This window comes from Dipodomys spectabilis, unplaced genomic scaffold (assembly GCF_019054845.1).
Source record: "Dipodomys spectabilis isolate Male_0828 unplaced genomic scaffold, ASM1905484v1 ptg000009l, whole genome shotgun sequence".
In the NCBI taxonomy this organism is placed as follows: Eukaryota; Metazoa; Chordata; class Mammalia; order Rodentia; family Heteromyidae; genus Dipodomys; species Dipodomys spectabilis.
Window position 1 is genome coordinate 15,600,842 of NW_024870686.1, and position 27,088 is coordinate 15,627,929.

At 37.4% G+C, this 27,088-nt stretch overlaps 1 protein-coding gene across 1 annotated transcript in view; it reads left to right on the forward strand.

The window, feature by feature from the left end:
• Fat1 (FAT atypical cadherin 1) overlaps positions 1 to 27,088 on the forward strand; it is a 115,109-nt gene that overhangs the window by 34,182 nt on the left and 53,839 nt on the right. Inside the window, exon 3 of the mRNA XM_042700024.1 lies at positions 16,908 to 17,222. Within this exon, the coding sequence (XP_042555958.1) occupies positions 16,908 to 17,222 (315 nt within the window). The remainder of the gene's footprint in view (positions 1 to 16,907; positions 17,223 to 27,088) is intronic.

The window sequence follows — 27,088 nt, forward strand, 5'->3', positions numbered from 1 at the left end:
GGAAAATTGGTTTCTTTATATCTGATTCCCACATCCTGAATGCTTAGAAATTGGTCTTCCTGCAAGTGCATAAGAAAATCTTCTTTTTGTTTTGGGTGGGACATACCAGCTAGAATTGAGGGTTCAAGATCTGTTAATATTTTCTCTTTCAGTAGAGAGAATGACAGTTCTTACCTACGTTGAAAGGGAAAAGATTCTGGTGGAAGTTAATAGAAAGGGTTTACTGTCTTTTACCAAATACATGTCAACTGTACAGACATCAGTTAGTTAGGTTTTAATTACATAACCTCATATATGGAAAGCAGTCCCAGGCTGCATTGACTGATTATAAAATCTGTGGTTTTAAGAAAATCTTAAGGGGGATTTAAAAAATTCTGAAATAGGAATTTTTGGCCCTTCATATATCTTATGTTCTTACTTAAAGAAATGGAGGAATTTGGCTGAATGCTCTTTCCACAGTAGTAGTTACATAATAGTCTCTTATATCGTTCCATACACGATCATTGATTTTAAATTTTCTTTAAGGACATAGACAAAGGCTTCATTGTAACTTATTCATTTATAAATTGACAGCTTGTCTCCCTTCTCTCTGAGGTGAGCTTCCTTTGCCTTTCTGGAAAGCTTTGCTTGATCTGGGTATAATGCCCTTGAAATGCCCTTTCAATGTAGGAAAGTGAGGCACATCAAAATAATGCCAGGTTAGAGGAATCCCTTCTTAGGTAACTTATATTAGTTTGGCTCTTTTCTACGAGAAGGATCACTCTTTTTTTTTCTTTTAAATTTAGTGTTCCATACACAAATGGGATGTACCTTCATCATATCTGAATTCATGACTTGATTTTTGGTCATAAAAAGAATTGCTAATGTGATAAGAAATTCACTAGTCCAGTCAAAACTAAACACAAACATTAAGTGAAAACCATATTTTGTTTATTGTTGCCTTACTGAGGTCACTTTTTTAATTTTGTTAAATTTTAGATGAATTTGGTTACCCCATTCACATTATTTCCTGGAAAGTGTCCCATTGTGCTGTTGTTAATACTGGTGTCCCCAGTTAATGAATGATGCACATATGGTCATTCACTTGTAGGAGGAATGTTGATTGCTTTGGAAACACTGGGTCATTCTTTAAAGCTTCTTGAAAATAAGCCTAGTTTCAGTTCCACTGTTGAGCTGTGGAATGTTCAGGTGTGGAAGGCAGGCACATTTTGCTAGGGAGGAAATACAATTAACAGTAGCTAGTGATTCTAGTGTGGGAGCCAATGGGGAATTTACAAGCGTACTTTCTCCCTCTCAAAGCTACAGCCCTGGCCCTTTTAAACCATGGTGGCCAACTGCAAGCACTCATAAATATGTCCTGTGCACAGAGAAGGGCGGACTGGATATAATTATAATTAGAGCAGAGGTTCAGTCTGGGTTTTAAAGCTAAAAAAAAAAAAAGACAGTAGGTTATTATTACCAAATACACATTTCATAAAGAACTAATTGAGTGGGGAGGTGAGAATTCTATGTAATAAGGTTTTTTTATACAGAGTTAATACATTGTGTAACGCAGTGAGCATAATAACAAATTCTGGTTTATTTCCTTAAGGAGGTAAGCATGTATTTATAGTTCTATCTAAGCTATTAATTTGCTTGTTCAATTATTTGCATAAGTGAATTATGTTATGCTTGTATATATTGGCTCGGTGGGATTAACAAAGTAGCTATATTGTTCCATAACTATGGAAAATCATGGGAAACTCAGCTTTATTAAGTTTGTATGCAGCATTTTGTGATTTAAATACTCCCTCCCCCTTTTCATCTTTTTCAGGATTTGGAGTCTTGTTACAGAGAGGGTTTAAGCATTTTCAGATTAAAAGTAATAATGTCTGAAACACAGTAGGACTACTCCAATGATCAGGAGAAGGACCAGCTGGGCTAGCTTCAGTCCCTGGAAGATGCCCAGGATAGAATGACATTGGGAGGGGAGGGAGAAGAGGAGAGGAAGTGTGAGTGCTTCTAGGACTGTGCTTCTGCAGTTCATCTGTGAGTCCTTGAAAGATGGGGACAGTAGGGAAATCGCTATAGACCTTTGAAAATGAAGGATTGGAAGAATTTCAGAGGCAGAGTTTCAGAGGATGAAAGAAGGCTTGGTGAAGAGTTCCTTCATGCTTTCATTCACTGGATAATTAGTGTTTATTGCTGGCCTCCTCTGCCTGAACCTGTTCGGGGTGTTGAGGATTTCATCAGGAAGCTTGCTTTCTGGAGAGACTAGACAGCTAATGAGCAGGTAGATAAAATTCTCTTCGTCTCTGACACATACGTAGCATCTCTCTCTCTTTTTCCATCTCTTTCACACACAGATATACAGCCTAGAAGCTGGAGAAAGTAAATAGAGTAAAGTAATAGTAGTGTCTTTTATTTATTTATTTTTTAAATAGAGGTATGTGGCCCCTTTTAGGTTGGCTGGTTGGGAAGGACTTCAAGGGAGGAACAATGAGCTGGGACTTGAATGCAAAAGCAATCATTTGAAGGCCGTTTCTGACCAGAGGGAATAGTAGCACAGTGCAAATGAGCATGTATGGCTGGAAGTTGTGTGAGATAGGCCCAGGAGCTGTGATCTGTGCACTGGATGTGACTTCAAATGAGTGGTAGAATACCTGGCTGTGGGTAGTGCTTGCTTGTATCCAGGTCCTTCTGTGACTAGCCTTACCTTTCCAGGGGGTGGGACTAGCATCTTCTCTACTCCTTGCTTCCTGACAGATAGTCCTTTCTTTCCTTGTTGCAGGTCTTTCCTGCTGTCCCCAAAGTCCCATTGCTAGCTTTAATCCTATATCCAAACTTCTTCTGGGCCTCCTAAATTCCTGTCATCACCATAGATAGAGGAGAAGAGAAATGCAACTCTATCTTGTCTCTCTTTTCAGTGTTGATGGTGTGTTTTCCAGTTTTCCTCTTGGGCAATAGACTTTCTCCTGGATATATAAACACTTGAAGTAAGATTCCTTTTTCAACTACTTGAGGAAAAAAAGATTGTTAAAAGCAAGTTAGTTTCTCAGAAATGGTTTTTCTTTTCTTTTCTTTTTTTTGGTCAGTCGTGGGGCCTGAACTCTGGGCCTGGGCGCTGTCCCTCAGCTCTTCAGCTCAAGGCTAGTGCTCTACCACTTGAGCCACAGCACCACTTCTGGCTTTTTCCTTTTTGCTTATGTGGTGCTAAGGAATCGAACCCAGGGCCTCATGCATGCAAGGCAAACGCTCTACCACTGAGCCACCTTCCCAGCCCTTGGTTTTTCTTTTAATCTAAAAAGTTTGTCTTTATGTATTGAGCTCATAAGAAACCATACTAGAAACATTTACAGTTTTTAGAAATTCAAAAGATAAGTTAATACTACTTTGAAGAAATTTTTAGGAATCATATTTGTGTGAGTCATATTCCTGCATTTGTGCAGGAACCTGTTTCCTTTCCAGTTCCGAATGAAGGAGAATTCTAGTGTTCTTTATCTCCTTTTTTGGTACCAAGATCTTAGTGCAGGTGGTAATGAAGGATTAGGCATTATACAGCTATAAATACAGATTTATACTCTAGAAATGACTTCTATTGAATTTGATTAGTACTAACTTGAATTTCTAAAAATAAATATGTAAATAGGAGTTGTGACTAAGTTTGATGAAAATAAATGGAGAGACACTGCTGGAGGTAAAGCTGACCTCATGTTCTCTTTGTGCTCAAGACATTTCTAATTTGATTTCCCAGTTTGGATTCTCACTTACATTTGAAGTGAGACTTCATCATGCCTTGCGAAACAGCTCTGTGCTCTATTGAAGGTCAGGATCATGTTTATTAACTTACTTTAGCAGTATTGGTGTGTACTGTACACATTTAGCACATTCTTTACACTGTCAGTTGAAATCTATTCTTACTTGGAATTGGAAAATGTGACCGGAATGAGTGAGTAGTCAGTTGTTACCAATGGTAAGGTCCAGCCTGCAGTACTTTTTAGGGTTGTTATACCATTCACTTTGAGATTGCATCACCGAACCTTGTTCATCCCCATTATCAGTCATTGCCCTCAGAAATCGGAAATGTCATATTTCACGCCTGCTGGAATTTGAGTTAGTTCAGTAGGCCCTTCTCTCCTTGTGCCACACTTGGAACATAAGTATGATGAGATTTCAGGGTATTTGAATTCTTCTTTCATTTAAACTCTGAATTCTAATAACCACTCATTTACCATGTAGATTTTTACCTCCTCCACTATAAAACAAGAGGGTTTAACTTTCTGATTCTCGTACTGCTCTCTTCTTGTTTTCTTCTCCTCCTCCAGCCTGCTTAGTCTCTTAAGATAGCCAAAGGCTGTGTTTTAGGTCCCATCCTGGAGTTGAAAGCAGTGTTCCCACACATAGGTCAAGTGCCTACATGTGCCTTTGTCAAGTTGTTTTGGCACGTGTGTCCGTTGACATTTCCTTCTAGAGAGCCATGGGAAACGGTGTGGATTGGAGAGGAAGGTTACAGAAATGGTGGAACACAATGGAATTATATTTATGGTGATGCTGTCAACCATTATAAATGCAATCATATTCATACTTCATGATTACTTTCATATATGTATTATAGTTAAGCCTGCCTTATTTGTACATTTGTTACATGTTTTTATTTCCAAGTGGGGTCAAAATTAATAATAAATAAAAGCATAGACAATCCCACATTTTAAATTCCTGTGTACATTGTGCAGGTCAGTTAATGAGGAGAGGCTCTCAGCCAGGCCAGTTATTGACAATTGTGTTAAAAGTCATCCTGTGAACTGCATTTTCCCAACCCTTAATTTTGTGAAAACTTGGTATGCCTCCCCAAAAGCCAATGCTACCCTCAAAATAACATGTGTTCAGTTTAAGTGGTAAAGTGAAAATCTGAGATTTGTTGACAGGTGGCATATCTAGTGGAAGCTGGACACTGTTACACTGGCAGCCCCACTATGGCACTGAGCCCTGGGCCTCCTGAACAGTCGAGGTTTTCCTTAGCAGTGGTCTTCTGACAATACAGATGCCAAGGGTCTACTGTACGCCATGAGATTTGTTTCCTATTTGCTTAAAATAATGGAGATTAGATACTTTATGTCTGTGGACCATAGTTACTACTGAGAAATCTTGGCTGGCATTGTTGGACGTGAGAGTGTGTACTGACTATTCTTATTTCCTTTTTTTTTTTTTTTTTTGGGTTCGGTCATCGGGCCTGAACTCAGGGCCTGGGCGCTGTCCCTCAGCTCTTCAGCTCAAGGCTAGTGCTTTACCACTTGAGCCACAGCGCCACTTCTGGCTTTTTTCTTTTTGCTTATGTGGTGCTGAGGAATCAAACCCAGGGCCTCATGCATGCAAGGCAAGCACTGTACCACTGAGCCACCTTCCCAGCCCCTCTTGTTTACTTTTTAATGTTAAGATCTGCTCTCCTTTGGGTAGGCTCTCTCTTGTGATTTCAAAATAATTTATAAACTTCAAAATCATTCATTATACAGATATGTTACACTCCATAAGAAGGGAAGAGGTTAGAAAACAAATAAATAAATGAACATATGTATTTGCAGATTGCTATTCTGATTTGTCAAGATTCTTTTGTTTTTTGGTTTTTTTTGTCGGTTGAGGGGCTTAAACTCAAGGCCTTGGCTCTGTCCCTGAGCTCTTTTTGCTCAAGGGTAGCATTCTACCACTTTGAACCACAATGACACTTCCAGTTTTCTGGTAGTTTTTTGGAGATAAGAGTCCATGTTTTGAACCTTGAACCTTAGATCTTAGCCTCCTGAGTAGCTAGGATTACAAGCATGAGCCATCAGCCCCTCGTTTGTCAAATGTTAATAAAGTTTATATCATCAAATCTGAAAATGCATCTAGATCATAATCTAGAGCTATTTGTGTGTTAGCATAAAAAGTGATACCCAAAGTTCTGCTAAGTTATCAGTGTCCACAAAATAATTTATAACTAGGGGTAGCTTCACTTGAATTAAGCTCCTCACTTCTTGCAGATTTGGAATCTGTCAGTAAATTGGACATTAAAAGTAGGTGAATGAGTGTTGCCTGTGAACCATTTCTTTTCAATATATAAAATATACTTTGTTAAAATTTAAATATTACTCCGTGGTTACAGTAGAATATTTTTAAAACAAGGTTATTTATTTATTGAAAATCAAAGAAATGGAAAATGACACTTGGAGCTAATAAGAAAGGTTTGTTTTTACAAGTCCATTATATAGGAGCCAAAAAGTGAATAAGATTGTTTCAATTTGCTTCAGTTTTTTAGTTCATATAAAACACACCTTCCAGGCTGGGAAGTGGCTCAGCAGTAGAGTGCTTGCCTTGCATGCATGAGGCCCTGGGTTTGATTCCTCAGCACCACATAAGCAGAAAAAGCCAGGAAACGGTGCTGTGGCTCAAGTGGTGGAGCGCTAGCCCTGAGCTGAAGAGCTGAAATGCAGCGCCCAGGCCCAGAGTTCAGGCTCCACGACCAACAAAAACCAGAAACAAAAAACAAAACACACCTTCCATTTTGTATAACTGTAATACATGGAGATCTGAGGTTTTAGGTTAAGAGAAGTTCACATTTTTCTGCATTTCTTTTTCCTAGCATAAAGGCAAGCCTGCTCCTAGACCAGACTCATGCATTTTAGAGCTCTGGAAATGACTGTGTCCTTCGCACATGCAGTGCCCCAGATAGTACTTGGGGGCAGCAGGAGGAAGCTCATTCCATTCCTTCTTAGCAAGGGAGTGCTTAGGGAGGTTGGCACCGGGCTCAGCTGCTTTAACTGACATTTCCATCACTGAATGGTGCCTTGTCTTCATCTTTGAACATACTTTGCACTACAAATGATTTAAGCAGTTGCTCAGCTTAGGAAAACTTCTAAGGCACTTGCAACTTCTAAAGGTCATTTTTATATTTCTGAAGTGTCTTAAGTGCTATTGATAACACTTTGAGTTACCCTTTCATAAATACTGCTTTTCAAATGTTTTAGTATAACTTAGTATGCAGATTTTATGAAAAATTAGAAAAATATTAACAGAGAAGAAAATAAAATTCATTCTTGTAACCCACCATTATGTTATCATTTATACATTATACGTGGTATATTATGAAATTTAGTTAGCAACTTGAAACCTCAGAAAGGACTTAGTTGGTCGTTGTATAAGACTTATTTATAACTAAATGGAAGATTACTGTTAATGTACCTACTTGGTAAAATACTGCATTGTCCTTTTCTGACAAATGTCACTTTCTTTTCTCCTGGTTCTGAATAAATTAACACTTACTTGTCTTCACAAAATCCAGTGTTTTTCCTGAGAACTTTATACTACATGGCATGTAGTAGGAAATTGTGTTTTGTTGAACAAATTAAAACGTGTAAGTCAGCAATGTTAGATTTCAGTTTATTTCTAGTAAGAACCAAGTACTATCAACTAACATTCAATACTTGTTGATAAAGAAGGTATAGAGTACAGTTTTCAAGGGCCTGTTACACCTATGTTGACAGTACAATAAAATAAATGATTGGAAATTTTTTCAGAGAGAGTTTTCTCTTAAGACATCAGTTTTGATCTGCCACAAAACTTGAGAGATGATTTTAGAATTTCAAACTTTGGATCTGACATCTGTCAGTCAGCATTTGAAAGTTACTAATAGCTGTATGCATAAATTAGTTCTGATGTTTTCAAAACATTGATACACAGTTTATTTAATATAATGCCTTACATTTCACATTGGATAAATTTAGTCTGCCTCAAAAGTAGAGGATAAGATAAATACAGTAATGTTCTTAATATAGAGCAGAGTTGGATTCTTTTTTGAATGCTTTTCCTTTTTGATCCTAATGGACTCAGTTGCATGATTCTTGAGCTTCATGCAGATTACTGGTCTGTTTGGCTTGATGTGTTCATTTTTACCCCCCTATTAACAATGATGGATTGAAGATAATCTACCCAGGTTTATGGGAAGAAGCCAGGGCAGAAATGTGAGGCATTACTGCCCTACATGGGAGCAGTACCCTGAAGGTTCCTGTGTGGGCCCTAGAGAGTGAGTCAGCCAGGCTTAGGGTTCTGGCTTAAGACAGCTCACTTAAGTTTGGAGGTTTAAGCAAGGTATTAGATGGTAGAGTGCTTAGATGACTGACTGGTAAAGTGACTCATGGGTAAATTCATTGCTATTATAATGATGAATAAGCAACTTTAGTATCTTTTCAGTCCCCAGTTGGTTTCTAAATATAGAAATAGGGAAAGACCTTCCAGTTTTTAAAAAGATTACTTTAAATGAACAGTATGTGCGTATGCAAAGTATTTGTCAAGTGTGCAATAAACAAAAAGTGAGAAAAGTTTTAGCATTGAAATTGTTCATCTTCTAAAACTTAAAAAGAAACTTCTAGAAACATTGCTGCTAGGAGGTAAAATATATTGTTTATATTCTAATGCCTCCAGAGGTGTCTTAAGTATTCAGTTCCACCTAATTTTTAAATGTTCAGATGCTAACTTTTGTGTGTATTGGGGGGGGGGGTAAATGAGACTTGAACTCAGGACGTCATGTTTTTGCTTGGCTTTTTCACTCAGGACTGGTGTTCTACCACTTGAAACATGCCTTTATTTCTGGCTTTTTACTGGTTAATTGAAGATAAGAATTTCTTAGATTTGTCTATCTGGGCTGGCTTCAATACAAGATCCTCAGATCTCAGCCTTCTGAGCTGGTAGAATTATAGACATGTGCCGCAGTGCCAGCTAGATGATAATTTTTACTACTCAGAAACAATCCTCTTTAAAAAGAGAGAGCTTATCTATGAAAGCCCTCATTAACAATATTAATGATTCTGACATGGAAATTAGAACTTGGAATGATTTCTGAGAAAGTAGGAAACGTAATTTAGTAGAGTTGACCCGGGAGTGACTGCAAAGCTAAAATCCCTGGGCTTGACATGTGATGCCTAAAATAAGTTTATGAACTTAATGTATGTTTTAGTAAGTTTCTAAGCAAAAAGCTTTCTCAACTAAAAGTATCCTAAATAGTATCCTAAATAAACAAATCAATAGTTGCTATATTAAAAGTTTATCATTAGACGTTAATTTCTGACTCATTGTACAGTTTTCTAGACCTAAAACTTCTAACAAAATTTCAAATATAAATACTTTTCTAATGATAATTGTTGAAGCTATTAGAATCTAAATTGTTTAGAATCCACTCAGATTAAATGAAACACAGGTAACTGGAAATTAATGAATAGGTTCCCATGTTGTCCTGGTGCAGCATGTATATATAGAATGAACAAGCCCAGAGACGTAATGTACCATATAAGATCCATAGGTCATAAAATTGTATTGGATCAGGAACTTAGATGAGTAGATTTTAGCTGCTCGTGCTATGAAAACAAAAAATGGGTAATTATGTGAGATTACATAATAAATAATAATTAATATAAAAATTAAAAAAATAAAATATAAATGTGTTCCATTTATTTTCTATAACTGTACATTGTAACAACATTTTTGTATACTTTTAGTATATATAATAATAATTGTTTTTTATTAAGGACAGTATATCATGTATCTAAGATAGAGGGAAAACGTAAGAATGTTCTGCTAGCAACACTTTTAAAGGTCTACTGGTTATCTATATTTTATTTAACTTTTTATTGTGCATTTTTTAAGTACAAGTTTTGAATTCATTGTTCTAGAAAATCAGTAGTTTCAGATAGTCCTTTGGGTCTATTTTCTTCATTATCTTCTGATCATCTTGCACATTCTAGACCCTTCTTTCTCTGAACATATGTGTGTGTGTGTGTGTGTGTGTGTGTGTTAGAGAGAGAGAAAGACAAAGGTTTACAGTTTCTTTCTTCCAAGCATAACAGAGTTGAAGTATTTTACACACTTTTGGCAGATTTTAGTTTTCATTTAGTTTGGATACCATTGATATTCTTGTGGATAGTTAGTGTGCACTTTTTTTTTTTCTCTACCCTCAAATGTTAAATAAATCCCTTTCCTCCCATAATTATGGATTGCTTGCTCTACATTCCCAGATTCCCAAGTATTGGGAAAACAGAAAACACAGACAGAAAACCTTTTCTGTATTTTGCTACTACATTTTTGCATTCCATTTATAACAGAAATTCCCTAGTGAAGTTCAGAGGCTGTGACTACTCACCCCTTATGCTCCCTATCTGTAACAAGCTTGCTGGAGACTTGACTATGGAGAGCTAGAGTTTCTGAGATTGAATTCCATTTCAAGCAGTAAAGAGTTGGGTGACTTTGGACAAATTGTTTATGCTGGTCAAGTTTCTTTGTCTGTGAAATAGTGGTGATCATATTCCCTGTTCCTTAGGGTTGATGGTTTGCATATCAAGACCTGTTCAAAATAGTGCCTAGAACATCGTGAGTACCGTGTATGCATATGACATTATGCTATCTTTGTCTTCATCACCATTGTTGGTTCATTGCATTTGTATGTGTTAAAAATTTTTGTTTTATTATCTTTAAGTAGTTGTACAAAGGAATTGTCATGTAAAAAAGCAGTTTATGGATACAAATTTTTAAGTTAATGAAGCAATTCATAATACAATTGCTCTCCTAAGCCTGGGTTCCAGAATGCTGTGGTTTGGGTAGCTGTGCCACAGACCCATGAGTTAAAGGCTTGATCACCATGTTGTGTTGTATGGTACTATTGGGAGGTGGCCGGACCTTTAAGAAGAGGAGTCTACTAAATATTACTTAGGCCAATGGGGGTGAGCTTTTGATGAGGATAGCAGGACCCTGACTCCTCAGTTATCTCAGGGGTAACCGACAGTAATATAAAGCCATATAATGGTTTGTTATTGTTGGGGCTTGCTGGGATCTGAACCCAGGGCTTGATATATGGTAGGCAAGCATTCCCTCATAGTATGGCATGTCAGGAAGGCCCAGACATTACTGTGGTTTGCAAGTGTGTATTTCTGGGTTATTGCAATTGCAAATGTTTTTGAAGTAGAGTAGCTGAGGAATTAGAAATAAAGTTTGGTCTGAAGCTTTGGCATTGGGGCTTGTTAGGGTCTAACGTCTGTTAAATGAATAGGAAAATGTGGCAAGAAAAGGTGTTCAGTGACCATGGGAATTTGAGTCAGTTACGTTATTTTTGGCAGAGAGAGTGAATGCTCCAACTTTGTTTTTATTTTAAAAATTACTAGTTTGAAAGCATTTTGTTCCACCTGGATCCGTTGGTGAAAAGTGCTGGCTATGGCTAGTTAAAGACAACATTTTAACAGCACTAGCTGTCAATGGTGGGTAATAGGAATTAATAATTCTTAGTAACCTTTATTTAACTTTTGATAATTGATTTGAGTACCTGGTTCTTCTGTACCGTACGCATTATGAATAATTGGACTGTGGGAAGACATCTCAATACTAGTTTACTTAAATACATGAATTTTAAACATGAATGTTAATAAGTCCTTTGAGAAGGAAATTTTGCTATGAGGTCTGTTTTCAAATGGATTGGTCAAGACTCTTCAAAAATTATACGTTTTTTTCCCTCCTTCACTTCATTGTTGTTATTTCACTTGAATGCATATTTTAAATCAGTTTCCATAGTGACATCTGGTGGTGGTTTGAAAATCCTAGAGAGTATGTTCGGAATGATAAATATGTTTGCTTAATACTTCCCCGTTTCTAGCATCTTTCAAACATTTTTTTAGCTTATTAACAACATTTTTGACAATGTTTTCATTGTATTCTTGAGGTTAGATAGTCATACTTATTACTTCCGTAATGCTTCACTGAGCTAAAGGACTGATTCATGGCTATCCTACTGGGTACTAGCTATAACAGGCATGTCTGAACTTCTGTGTTCAACATGTATACTTGCAGCTTCTCACTCTGTTCTCTTGCCTGTGCCATAGAAGCCCATAGCAGGAATGATGTGGTTTCCTTCTTTTTCATTTTCCTGGCTTCCATCCTTTTAATAATCTGGCTGGAGAGAACTCTGTGGAAGGTGGGGCTAGTTCTTCACCCACTGCCCAGACTGGGCTTCCATGCCCTTCAGCTGCTAGGTTAGAAAGGGAAAGAGGAACTAATAAAGAGGTAAAGTGACTGAGAAAAGAAGAGAGCTGAGTGGAGAGATAGTTGGAGACAGACAGGAAGCCTCAGAAAAGAGTTTTTAAGTAGGTGCTCTTATGAACCCCCAAAGGGAAGATATTATTTTGTGTATCTGTTTAAAGCAATCTATAAAAACTGTTGATTTTTTTGTCTTTGTTTCCCCCCCACACCCACCAGCAAAAGGTTTATAATTCTCTATACAAAGCTAGGTAGACAGTTAAGATTAAATATGGGGTAGTTTTCATAATTAATACAATTGTCATATTTACCCTCGTGATAGGTAGGAGGCTTCAGTTTGATTTTGTTTAGTTTTTTTTTGTTTGTTTTTTTTATTTCTTTTTTGTCAGGGGGCTGATTAGAAGTCTGGAAAGTTCAAAATTTGTTTCTCTCTGCTGTAACTAGTGGAGTTCTAGAAGAAATCCGTCTACGGACCTATACATGCTAATTATGCCATTAAGAATGTGATGAATACATTGTAGGAGTTAGTGACTTACTTAGAGAATAAACAGTACTTCTATTTGAGATATAGGTGGCTAGAATGTGGGTCAGCTCAGAAACCAGGAATCTTGTAAAAACTCCTTTGGATTCTGACGAACCTCTAAGGAAAAGAGGAGCATACAGTTGGCGTTCTGTGATGTAATGTAGTACAGTACCACTTAGTTTAGTACAGACCTAGTTTTCTCCCTATTTGAGTAGAGTCACTTCACTGTCTTGTTTTTAACATGTTAGTAGTCCCCAGAGAAGATGTGGGGCTCTCAGTCCTGCTTCTGACTAGGGGTGGGCGTCATGTACAGAATTATGTGGCTGCTATGGCTCCTAGCTCACATGTTGAGAAGCAGCCTGCTTCTATAGTACAGACACATGCGAGACTAATATAGAAATAGGATATAGCCATTTTAATCTGTGTTTGGATTTTGTTTGTTTTTCTTCCATCCTGACATTAGAGAAAGCTGTTGCATAGGAATGGACATTTCTCTCCCAAATATGGATATGTGAAACAGTAGATGGAAGATGAACTTGGCCTGTCAGTTACCACATTGTTTTCTTTTTTCATTTTTTTTTTGGGGGGGGGGGCCGGTCATGGGGCCTGAACTCTGGGCCTGGGCGCTATTCCTCAGCTCTTCAGCTCAAGTCTAGCACTCTGCCACTTGAGCCACAGCACCACTTCCAGCTTTTTTTCTTTTTGCTTATGTGGTGCTGAGGAATCAAATCCAGGGTCTCAGGCATGCAAGGCAAGTGCTCTACCACTGAGCCACCTTCCCAGCCCTACATTAAGTTTTCTTTACTCTCAGTTTTGTTATACGAACAGTAAAGCAGACAGCATTTCACTGGCTTTGGAGCCAGAGATGTGTGGTCTGGCAAGGAAGCTTGAGTTGCACCATTCTATGTCCCTAGGAAAGTTCCTCATCTGTGATTTTTTTCAGGAAATAGGGACAGTTGAACTCCCTGTATTGCTAGGGCAGAAATAAAGATCAGATCAGATAACATTTGCAGGATATTTGCCATTATGACCACAAGTAGTAAATACCAAGTAAATTGTTTCTATGATGGTCATTTTTCAAATGCATATAATCACATTTAGAGGAACACAGTTTTGAACAGCTGCATAAAGCATTAATGGATTAGAAGTGAAAAGAAGGGAGTAAAATCACCATGTTATCCAAGAGCTTGAAATTTTAAATAATCTTTATCATATTAAAATTAATTACATTTTTGAAGTTCCAGAAAATAAGAGGAACCTATGTGCCTAATTGTTGTAATCATATAGCAAGAACTTTCTGGATACCCTGACTTTCTTTGGGTTAGGTGATGAAAAAAATAAAAAAGGAAGAATGATTGCTTTTTCACACTACAAACAGAATTTTACTAGTTTTGTGGAGGGAGATTATGTTTGAACCCAGAGGTTTATTTTTACTTATTTCAGTATATTTTTGCTGAGTTTATTTTTACTTATTTGTCACCTAAGAGACCAGTTAGCTCCTTTTTCTTAAGTTCTGAAACTGGTTTCATACTTTGACAAACATATGTTTTTGTGAGGGTTCAGTGAGACAATTAAAAGACTCTTGACTAGCCATAAATATTTATCTTCTGACAGTTTATTCATTTATAATTATTCATTTAAGTTTGTAACATTCAGTATATATGGGTTCTTCTGATATTAAACTTAAGCAAAAACTCAAATTTAAATAGAGGTCATACATTTAACATGTTGGATATATTAATAACAGTGTATCTTGAAAAATGCTAAGAGGTGGGTATTAAGTGTTCTCACCATGGAAAAGGATAAGCGTGAGATAATGCATGTAATGATTAGCTTGCTCTAGCCTTCCACAGTGTGTACATATTTCAAAACATGTTGTACACAGTTACTATGTAATTCTCATTTGAAAATTTAAATAAGTAGATTTTTTAGTTGAGGTCAGTACTGTTTTAATGCTGAACATAGATGAAATTGGTATTTTGTTTTCTTCTAGCATTTGCATTGATCAGGAAAAGTGATTCTAGAGTTGGGATTTCTAGAGTCCAACATAGACCATGGTGTTGAACACAAAAGTATCATTAGTTCAGTATGAGAAAAGAGCTATCTGTGAGTCAAAGGGTAAGATTATACTAGTAAATAAAATAATGCCCCTTTTGTCTGGGAAAAGTTGGTATTTCTGCACCTAATCATTTAGAGAGAAATTAACACTGAGATTATGTACGATTTTGGTAGGCTTCAATGACTGGACTAGAATGACACTTTTCCTGATGGTATAACCCTATCTTGTACTAATCAGCTCTGTAGATAACATGCTCTAGCTTGGATCTCAATAGAAGACTTTGTACACAGTGACATTATGCATTTCATTTATTTGTTGAATAGTCACTTTGTATAAAGTGCAAGAGATACTAGTGTTTGAGAAGGTTATGTGCCCTTTTCAGTTTATAGAATAGCTGATAAGAATTCATATTCTTACAATATACTGACTGGTTGTCTTGCCATTTGTGTAACGTGATTAAGAAAAACATAAAAGTTTCTGAACACAGCAGACCTAGCAATTCTTTACCTGGACTTTAAAACTTTATAATTTGTTAAACAGGAGAATAATCAAAAACTAAGATGTAGCCGGGCACCGGTGGCTCATGCCTGTAATCTTAGCTACTCAGGAGGCTGAGAACTGAGGATCTAAGTTCAAAGCCAGCCCAGGCAGGAAAGTCCGTGAGACTCTTAAATAAACCACTAGAAAACCGAAGTGTCGCTGTGGTTCAAGCTGTAGAACGCTCGCCTTGAGCTGAAGAGCTGAGAGATAGTGCCCAAGCCCAGAGTTCAAGCCCCACTACTGACCAAAAAACAAACAAAACCTAAGATGTCTAGAATGCATTGTTCCCATCTTTTTCTTTGAATGACCCCGCTTGGGGAATAGGCAGCACTAGTCTGGAGTCTCAGCCATAGCTCTGGTTTCATCTTTTATTTCCGTTAAATGATCTCTTAGTGCCCAGTTCTTCGAATTGTATTGTACTTCAGAACTGCGTACTTGTCACCCAATTCAAAAACTAAAAAAATACTTCCAGGGGTTGGGAAGGTGGCTCAGTGGTAGAGCGCTTGCCTTGCATGCCTGAGGCCCTGGGTTCGATTCCTCAACACCACATAAGCAAAAAGAAAAAAGCTGGAAGTGGTGCTGTGGCTCAAGTGGTAGAGTGCTAGCTAGCCTTGAGCTGAAGAGCTGAGGGAGAGCGCCCAGGCCCAGAGTTCAGGCCCCACGACCGGACCCTCCAAAAATAAAACAAAACAAAAAAAACCTTCCATAGTACACATTTGTTTTTTAGTCATGATATATGTATTAGTTCATTTTATCAGCCCACGGAAAACATATTGTTGTTAGCTCCATTGTGTAGAAAGGAAACTAAGGCACAGTTTCTAGGAACATTTGGCTGGAAATCATCTTATAAATATATTAGAAACAATTGCATGAAAGCAGAAACATTTGAATACTTACCTTGGGGTTCATTTCACCTAACATCAACTTATCTGACCTTTTCTGCTTGTCTCAGACATATACTAGTTATTGCAAATAAGGGAAACCATGGGACCTATGTTTCTTTGGGCCTGGCTTACTTCACTTAATATAATTTTTTCCAAGTCTTTCCATTTCCTAACAAATGGGGCAATGTCATTCTTTCTGATGGAGGCATAGAATTCCATTGTGTATATATACCACATTTTCTTGATCCATTCATTTACTGAGGGGCATCTGGGTTGGCTCCATATCTTAGCTATGGTAAATAATGCTGCAATAAATATAGTTGTGCTGGTAGCTTTAGTATGGTCTTGTTTGTGATCATTTGGGTAAATGCCCAAAAAGTGGGATTGCTGGGTTATAGGGGAGCTCTATGTGGAGTCTTTTGAGGAACCTCCATACTTATAAGATGATTTCTTTGTTGCTTTGTATGTCCGTCCCCCCACGGTATAACACCTGCTTTCACTGTATTTGATGTTAGTTTAATTTGTGGAGGGGAAGGGAAAAAACAAATCATTTAAATAGGGATACAGGTGGACCCATTGCAACAATGAGATGTACAAATTGTTATGTCGAAAAACGAGCTTTACAACTTTGGGGGGGTAGGGGGACAGAGGCCGGGGGGAGATGGGAAGGGATGGGAAGGGGAAACAAAGGAGGAGGCAACAATGCTTGATAAGACATGTACTCATTATCTTGCCCATGTAATTGTAAGCCTTCTGTATGGTATTTCCACAATTAACATTTGGCTAGTAAGAGACAAGTGATTTTTGAGTTGCCATTTTCTCAATGTGGCATTTTCTTGTTACTGACATGCTACCTTATGTTTTCCTTTTTTCTTTCTAGGTGTTATAGAGACTTCAGATCGACTGGACCGGGAGTCGACCTCCCATTACTGGCTGACAGTGTATGCAACAGATCAGGGTGTCGTGCCACTTTCTTCCTTCATAGAGATCTACATAGAGGTTGAAGACGTCAATGACAATGCACCACAGACTTCAGAGCCCGTTTACTACCCAGAGATAGTGGAAAATGCACCCAAAGATGTATCTGTGGTCCAAATTGAGGCATTTGATCCAGATTCCAGCTCTAATGATAAGCTAATGTACAAAATTACGAGCGGAAACCCACAAGGATTCTTTTCAATACATCCTAAAACAGGTACGTGATAATACTAGGTTATACTGTCCTGATGGGGAAAATAAGAATTAATATTTACCTATTATATAATTTTCTTTGATTTTGTTAAATTTTTAAATACTTATTTTCAATCAAAATATGTTTTCCCTTTGAGTTTGTTTTCATTAAGGTATTTTATGATTTTTCTCATTAGTGAAATTTCACTTTTTAAAGCAAATATTAATAATTGCTCCTATATGATATGCTTTAAACTTATAGCAAATTCTGCTACTGAGAACTTACATTTTTATAACTTTATTTTACATAAATATTAAGTTTATCTTGCCATTCACTATTTTTAAAATGGTAATACTTAGAAGCATTACTTAATGGTAATACTTAAGAGTTTTCCCTAGGCTAGGCTGGGGAATTTTATAGGTTAGGCTATAAATTTATAACAAAGGTCAAGTTTAAGCATCCAGATTGGGAATCTTAAACTGATAAACTAAATTTTTGTTTTTCATGTTTTTATTTTCCTCTCTGTGTTCAGCATCCTCCTTCTAAGGTATGGCTCATGACCCCACCAAATCTTCTTCTGAAACTCTTTGTAAACTTCTAATTTTCATTCTTTTATATTTTCCTTTAATTCCTAGGACTCTTGTACTATTTCACACAAAAGATCTTCAGCTGAGTTTATTATCATTAAAATAAACAGTAAGATCTTAGCTGTCATTTATACAATGAAAACTTCTCATGGGGAGGATAGGAACTTGGATTAATTTATTAATCAGTTAAAATAACAACTTTCATTTGACATTAAGAGGACAGTTTATTTGTAGGAAGATAAAACTGCTAATCCAATTGACTGGCCTTAAACAATAACGTTGTGCAGTTACTCAATACCTGCCAGTAGGATCTAGTTAACAAGATTCTGAACAGTAAGATTTAGTTAGTAATTTATATACTTCTTTCTTGCTTGTGCTTATTATATCTGCTTAGTCTAAGGTAATTGGCCTTTTCATTTACTTGGCTGTATATTTGGTATGTCAGGAAAATAATATATAAAAGAAAATAAAAATCGGGGCTGGGAAGGTGGCTCAGTGGTAGAGCGCTTGCCTTGCATGCCTGAGGCTCTGGGTTCAATTCCTCAGCACCACATAAGCAAAAAAGAAAAAAGCCAGAAGTGGTGCTCTGGCTCAAGTGGTAGAGCGCTAGCCTTGAGCAGAAGAGCTGAGGGACAGCGCCCAGGCCCAGAGTTCAGGCCCTACGACTGGACCAAAATAAATAAATAAATAAATAAATAAAAATCATGAAACTACTCTGCTTTTAAACCAGTCTGTCATTACCTTTTTTGAGTTTTTGGGTTTTGGAGCTGAGGATTGTACACATGACCTCTTGCTTGCCAGGCAGGTGCTGTACCTCTTGAATCATGCCTCTAAGAAGCTCCCTTTTTGTATTGGTTATTTCCAACATCAGGTCTTACATTAGGCTGCCTCCTGCTTATGTTTTCCTATGTGCCTGGGATTGATGGGCCCATGGCTGTACCTAGCCAGTGTCCTTCCCTCATAGCTAGGATAATGGGTTCTTTCTTCCCTCTCATGTGAGCCATTGGTTGTGATGGAGTGACTTTGAGCCATGATCTCCCAATCTCTGCTTTCCTTCCTCCAAGCTAGGATTACCTGCTCAAGGCACCTTGCCTAGTGCTTTTTTAGTGTCAGTTTTAAATTTCCCAATTTCTTTTATTGAACTTGAAACTATTCTTAAAGTGGAAAGAAGTGTTGGGTTTAAGATCCTGTAGAAATTGCCCCAAGAAAGATAGATCATAGAGATCATAAAAGTATGTAGATTTATCTCTTGAAGACATCCCTTTAAGGGCTGGGGATGTGACTATTGGTAGAGCACTTGGAGCATTTGTTAAGAATATGTGAGGTCCAAGACTCTGTTCCCAGCTCTGGGAATAGGGGGAAAAGGTTTTAAGATGTTAGTTTGTAAAGCTCTTGTCAGTGTATTTCAGCCTGACATTTATACAGACATTTGATCAAATTTTATTTTTAAATATCTTTGCATTTATCGTATCTTCCACTGAGGGGTTTGGATTCTTAAGAACACTGATAACTGTTGGAGATTGACTCAGCTTCATAAGAGAATTGGATTACATAGGAGAGAACTTAGCAGTTTTGAGAGTTTTTCTTTCTGAAGCATTAGGGGTATAATAGAGGACTTGAAGCTCAGAACAAAGGGCAGGAATCAAGACACGAACCTGCTTACCCTGTAACAACATCTAAATAATTAATAAAAGCCTTATTTTAGCAGTGTTTCCTACATTGTTTTTACTTCACAGATGGTAATTAAGTTCTAACACATTTTTCTGTGAAATAAAGTGAAAGACAGCCAAGAGCCAAAATAATTAGAAGGCATTGTCAGATATAAAAGAAGAAATTCAGGAGACTGTAAGAAGTTTGGAAGAGGATTTGGGGCGTGCAGATAGTATACTTGGAGAGACAGAAACCTAGAAATAAAAGCCTTGAGGAAGTAATTCAGGAATGTGTAACTAACTCTATTTTAAAACTGTTTGATGAATTAGGCTTAAAAATGTCTTCTTATGTCCTCAGCCTTTCTTTTACATTAGGTTAAGGCACGTGTGAAACAGACAGGCAAGTAGGCAGTGTCTTTTTGTCTCTGAGTAGACACTGTAGGTCTATGTGTAATTGATGGGAGGAGAAAGCATCTTAGAGAAATCTTGAATAGCTCTCTGAAATGATGAAATTATGAGATCACCACTGTGAGGTTATGTTCTATAGAATATGGGCTGATAGGACATCACCTACCCCTTTTTAATCTTTCCTTATCTTCTGTAAGAGTAAATCCTCTGTAGGAGTTCACAGATAGCTCTAACCCCCTGGGAGAGGAGATATGCTTTCTGCTGGCAAGCAGGACAGCAGGAGAAAATTAATCAGTCCACAGAGGTTTTGTGCTTTTTTTTTTTTTAACTTGAAAGCAGGTAAGAGTGGAAGGTTAATGTAGTCCACCGGAATATTGGTTGTGAGTGTATTCTAACTATGTTTAGTAAGAATATTCCACAGACATCTAGTTTCTACAGGTCAAAGAGAACCATATTTTAGCATAGTTAGCATAGCCATATTTTAGCGAATTCAGCCTCACAAGATCTGTGTCTAGGTGATTCTATTCCCTTGACACAACAGAACATTTAAGCTTGATGCTCAAGGTCCCCATATAAATGTCCATCTTCCTCAAAACCTTAAATACAGCTTATAATAGGTAGGTTAGTAACGTGGGGATTAGATGGTGGAAGCTGATGAAAGATAGTCTGGTAGAACGAGGTTCTTGTGATTTACTGACTCACACCACCACCTGGAAACTTCCAATCATGTTATTTAATAATTAGTGAAAATCAGTGGGTTAGAAATGAAGACATATGAGTTGTGGCATTCATTCCCTCTGGATCTCCAAGAAAACAGACTTCTAAGTCCTTATCCCTTGTTATTAGTAATGGTAGTTTTATATTCCTCCTAAAGCTTGTGTATGCGAACTACCTATACTTGTTTCTGGCAAAGGTACCACATCTCTTTCTCTTGAATATATTATACTTGTCATAGATAGATAGATAGATATAGATTTAGATATCTACATACATATATATACACACACAAAAATCAAGATTTTAGTAGATTGATCATTTTGTGCATTTCCTTTGAAGAAACAAATTTCATGGAATAAAATGGATCCACCTCCTACTTGGTGGTAAAGATAAAATTGGGATCTTAGTGATTATCATGTATACAGCAGACCAGAAATTCTAAATTAATCGTCACTTAAAGTGTTTGCACACCAGATTTTTGCTGATCTTCTATGGGGAATCCAGCATCCTGACAGATGCTTGACAGCGTGTAGTCTGATGTGAAGGAGCAAAGGAAACAGGTACAAGGTAGTATGGCCCTGACTGTGAAATGGACACTTTTGGAGAAAGTGTGAAAATACTGACAGTGTGGGAATAATTAGAAAAATGAGGCTCCTTGGAAGAGTTGATACAAGCAGATTGATGGAGGGGAGATAGAGGACATCTGCCACTTTAGGGGACAATTTGAAGGAATGGTAAGTATTAGAGACCAAGAAATAAAGTTAGGTAGGTGTATGGGAGTACACACTCATAATGTTGGAATAAAGGATCACCTTTATTATTAAATATAAATATATATTACATTGTATATTATATTATCATAAAGGATCACCTTTATTCCAGCATATGAATGTATACCATTATCATTATTATTATTATTTTTGCTGGTCGTGGGGTCTGAATTCTGGGTCTGGGCACTGTCCCTCAGCTCTTCAGCTCAAGGCTAGTGCTCTACCACTTGAGACACAGCGCCACCTCTGGCTTTTTTTCTGCTTATGTGGTGCTGAGGAATCGAACCCAGGGCCTCATGTATGCAAGGCAAGAACTCTACCACTGAGTCAACTTCCTAGCCCCCAGAATTACTATTTTTAAGAGCCTTTGCTGACCCTTAGAACATTTTGTATAAAATACAGATGACTTCATTCAAAGTTAGTTTAGTAAAGAGGCAGACATCTCCTTAATACCTTCTTTCTCTATGTATGCCAGTACTTGGGCTTGAACTTGGAGTCTAGGCTATGTCCCTTAGCTTTTTTTGCCCAAGGTTGTTAAGTTGTCTCTGCCACTTGAGTTACAGCTTCACTTCCAGCTTTTTGGTGGTTATTTTGAGATTAAAAACTCGCAGATTTTTTTTATAGTGGGCTGTCTTTGAACTACGATACTCAGATCTCCAGTCCCCTGAGTAGCTAGGATTACAGGCATGAGTCACCAATGCCTGTGTTTGCAGTACCTATTTTATTTTTTCATATATGACAAAATGTTTTTTAAAAGCAAAACAACTTCTAAAACTGGATTCAATAATTTCTTGAATTTTGGACAAGTAACAAGTTTGAAGGAAGCTTTTGGATATTTTAAAATTGTATAGTCAAACTGTTTATGCTTATAGTGCCAAGAGCTTTCTTTCCACATCTTAAGATAGGTTTCATTATGATTATGGGTAGGGTGATACTAGATCTTCTCTGTTTGGATATGCAGGCCAAAGTTCCTATCCCACTTTTCTGATTCCTACATTTCCGTTGAAAACATAGAATTTTATAACATTTCATTTTGCTTGCTTGTCTCCAATATCACTGAGGTAAATTTGCTTCTTTAAACATAAATTGTGCTATTGTTTGAGAGGAGAGAGAGAGAGAGAGAGAGAGAGAGAGAGAGAGAGAAGGGAGCCTGGACAGCTCTAGCTCCTCCAAACAAGTAGCATGGCTTTGTGGTATGTCAAGGACATGAAAGAAAGGGAGTACTGAACAAAAAGGACTAGTGTGAGTTTTACAGGTCTCCTTATCCACAAGTAACCTCAGGAAACTGATGCCACCCTGACAAAGCATCTTTTTAGTTAAGTTTATCAGTCTGAACTTTGAGGAGTGATATGCAGCTTATAATTGCCAGATAATTTTGAAGGTTACTTATGAGGTATGGTTCATGCTTTAGAACAGACGAGTCTTTTCTAAAAGTCTCATTTCTATATTTGGTATTTTCCAATGTTTTGTTGCAAAGCCAGGAATGCTCTTTGTGTACTTAAAAAAAAAAAAAAAAAAACTTTTCTGCAGTGAAATTGGCAGATGATAAATACATAGTTAAAGGCTGCAGTTTAATAAGTTTTGACTGTTTCCTATACCCAGAAAATACCACTACAAGTAACGAGTTTCACATTTGCAATTATAAGTATCCCTTCATTTGCTTCTTGTCAGGGTCAACTTTCTTCTTAGCTTTCAGGGTCCTTAAAAACTCTTATTCCATGTATTCTGTCTATTTTAGGATGGTTCAATGGTGGAGTATAAATCTGATCCTCAGAAGTAGCTACAGAGCTTTAACTACTGCTTTTAAGTAGTAAAATTTTAATTTTTAGGTTTATTTTAAGCAGAAGCTTATTAACCTGAGTATATTTCAGGAGTTTGTGGAAATATAAATTAGCATACATTTTGTGTGTGTGTGTGTGTGTGTCTCCCCAAAATTGTGCTAATGTATTATATCTCACTACCCTCAGTTCTGGAAGCTCCATGCTCTTCATAGCACCTATTTGTTACCTGCATACTCTGCTTACCAAGACTGGAAAGTAGACACTTGTTTGTGATGTCTTCATGTGCCAAGGGATAACAACATGCCTCACAGTTTTCTACATATTTTAAATCAGAAGTGGGTTCACAGGACACTTAACTCAAAAAGCAGGGAAATATACCTAAGAAGAGGTTTTCTTTGGTGTGGTTTTCCTTTTTTCCTTCCTTAGAATATGAACTGTCCTTCCTCTCATTTTTCTCTCCTCCATTAATTTTTGTATGGAAGCCTTGGCACCCAGACTTCAACTGCTGGGTGAGTCAGCCTGAGAGAGAGCACCGGACTGGAGAAGTGTGCCTTTCACAAGCAAACTAACCAACCCTGAGTCAAAATGAAAACTACCTGTCTTATTTTGTTAAGCCCCCATGTCCTTAGCTCATATCATCGCTGAGCCAGATCACAGACACCCAAGTTCAGCCTCCATGCTCCACACTTGTAGAACTTAGCCAAAGGAGCCAGATCTAAATCTGTTTGTTTTTGCACAAGTAGTAGAATGCTGTTCCCACTGCTAAACATCTTTGCTTTTTCCCATAACAATAGTAGATGCTATATTCAGAAAATCTCTTTTCTATTGTTATTGATGGAACTTAGTCCTTATTACAGGACTGTATATGGGTATCCACCTGCCTTTACTACCCATTTCAATGATGCACTTACAGCTTTGCTCATCTAGTAAATATATTACTTTTTCCCTTTCTCTTTCATTGATGTACATCTTTCTGCTTGAGAACACAGACTCTCCAAGATAATTTTATTTCTATGACTTATGCTAAATGTATTAGGAACTACCGGGGCATCATTTTTGAATATGTGTTGTGTCTGCCTGCTTCAAGGCGTGTGATCTCTTCGGCAGCAGCAGCTGCATCTGATTCTGTCCCCTGACAGAAACTTTAAATGACAAAAATTATTTTGAGGCTGTTTCAGCTTAATAATTTTGTCACTTGTCCCTCAAAATTACTTATTTTGGATTAATATTCTTATCTCTTATCATTATGGGAATGGTACATTGTTAGGCTCTCCAAAGTCTTGCTGTTCTCTTCTCTGATTTCCATCAGACAACCTTGTGTTCCTTTGGGAGCTGAGCTGGAAGGAGACAATCAAAAAGCTGAGTTTTCCTTTGTTGCTACCTTTCTGTCTTGTTCATTTTTCTTCTACCCTTCTACCATTTCCTGACCTCACTTCAATCTTTTATCAAGTGTCAGAGGGCCATCCCCAAGTTCATCTCATGTATGCTTTGCACTTTGTGTCTTCCAAACCACTTCTTTAATCTTTAATCTTCATAAGAACTCCACGAGAAGAGTAAAGACTACAAATACCGTCAGTCTATTGTGTTTGTCATGTGTATTTCCCCTCCTCCTGCCCCTATTTTACAAGTATTTATGTGACTCAGACAGCTGTGAATTTCCTAAATGCTGCTTCATGGTATATGCTGTCTTTGACATGTGCGTGTGTGACTTGGGAGCCAGTTCTTCTATATCTTATTGTTAAAGGAATGCTGGATTATATGATGCTTGGTTTTAGGCTAAAGTTACTTTTATGGTACTCTCAAACCAAAATATGTAATGCTTCTAGATGACACTAGATAATAATACATGCTATCATTAGCCATGTACTGCAGGAGTTAACTGAACATTTTCTAAAAAGGCCCACTCTGTAGCTTGTCCTGTCTCGGTCACAAATATTCAGCTCTGTCATTACAGCAAGAAAGCCAGCATATGAAAATGAATGAGCACATAGGATAGAACTCTTGCAATTTTTAAGCTCTGTAGAGTTCAGTGGTGTATACAATGGACTGTGTTTTTTTTTTTCAGTTGTTTATGTACATGTAGCATAGTGTATTTTCATTTGAACAGTTTTATATTGGATTTATGCAATGTGGTTATTCAATATGTAAGAACTGTGATTTGATTCCATATAGATTTAGTAGATACATGGTTTACTTAAAGAAATAATCCCTAATGTATTACAAAAATCATAAAATACTATCCTGTATCACTTTACAGCTACTTTTTTTTTGAAGCAAAGTCAGTGGCATTTTATTATGGCTGGATCAGAGTCTGAACAGTGCAATAGGAAGTAGCCTCAGCAGCAAACAACTTCCGAGAGTTTCCGGTGACATTTGATAGCTACAAAAGCCGGAAATGAAGGGCCAGTCTTGTTGGCATTGGGAATTCATTAAAAAAAATAATAAGTGTACTTATCAGTAGCTCTACTTAAAAACATAATGTGTGTGTATGTATATATGTATATAAAAATCTAATGAATTTGGGTTTTTTTTGTGTCTTTTCTGTATATGTTGATTACATGCTTTTCTTCTTAAAAATCTGTCTTCTTTGAATCCTTAGGATAAGTTACATCAAGAAGACATTTTTATATGTTGCTGAGTATTATTCGCTAAAGCTGCACTTAAGCTTTTGCATTTATGTGTGTTTATGTGATTTTTTACATCAGTGTGATGCTGACCTTATAATAGACTGTTCCTTTCCCCTGTCTTTCTTTCCTTACTAAAGATAGCATTTATAGGAATACCAAAGCCAGTTCCCTATAAATTGAGCTTGGCTTTTGATCTTATATTTTAATGCCATCAGTTTTCAACAGAAAAACACAACCAGGAAGGCAGAATTAAAACCAGAAGAGAATTCTGACTAACCAGAATGGGAGCTCTTGCCTGTCCATTCAGTGTGTGACTTTAGACTGTTCATTTGATTAATTTTATTAGCACTTTCTCTGCAGCTCGGAAAGTTTGAACAAAATGAATTCTGAGCTATTTTCCAGCCTTGACAACCTATGAATAGAATTCCACTCTTGGCTCCAAGCCTAATCCGGCCGGCACCAGTACTAGAATGACAAACAATAGCTGTTCAGATGGCTGCAGCTGCCAGAAGAGCTCTCCACAGGCTGTGGTTAAATGTGGCCTTGGAACAGCACCTAAGGAAGGGCAGTGGCGGGCTACACAGACCCTCTGAGCTCAGAGCAAGGACATGGATGCCTGGGTGTCAAAAGACAACATAAGCAGAGTTGAACCTTTCATTCAGGCCTTCCTCTGAAGCAGTCTGTATTTTTAGAATGTGCAGTGGGGAGAAATGATATCTTCCTCCCTTGTAAGTCTTTACGGGTCTGCTCTGACTTTTCAGCATTGTTTCTGGTCTTACTGATATTCCCCAGGATCCTATCCTGGCTCAAGTTTTTAAGGGCCAAGGATTTTCCCTTCTTCATTTATTGTGTTCCCCAGAACCAAGCATAATATACCTTTTCCAGTTGACAGGTTGAAGATCTCATAAGTCAGGCTGTTTGAAAGACTTTTCTTCCTGCTTGATTAGAGTCCTAAAAAGATGAACAGATGAGTGCTGTGCTTGGTTCAGTTTTTTGATTCTTCTATGTCTACCTGTGGATATTGTCTACCTTCCACACTTCGCAGCCCGCCAGCTGTGCACTCTCTAACTTGCAGGACAGATTTGTGGTGAAGGCAATTTCATTTTACTAGCACTGACTGGGTGCAGCTGTAGAGACTGGAATATTTCAAGGAAACAGTCACCTTATACAGAGTTCTAGAGTTACTGTCTCCCATGTCTGTGTCTTACAGTGCTTGGTTTTACTTTTGTACTTCAATAAAATTTCAATATTGATTCTGTTGCCCTCTTTTTTTCCCGTGAATTAGATAATCTCTGTACTTTTTGAAGATAATAATTTAACTGAGCAAGCTTATTTCAATTAGTATAGCTTG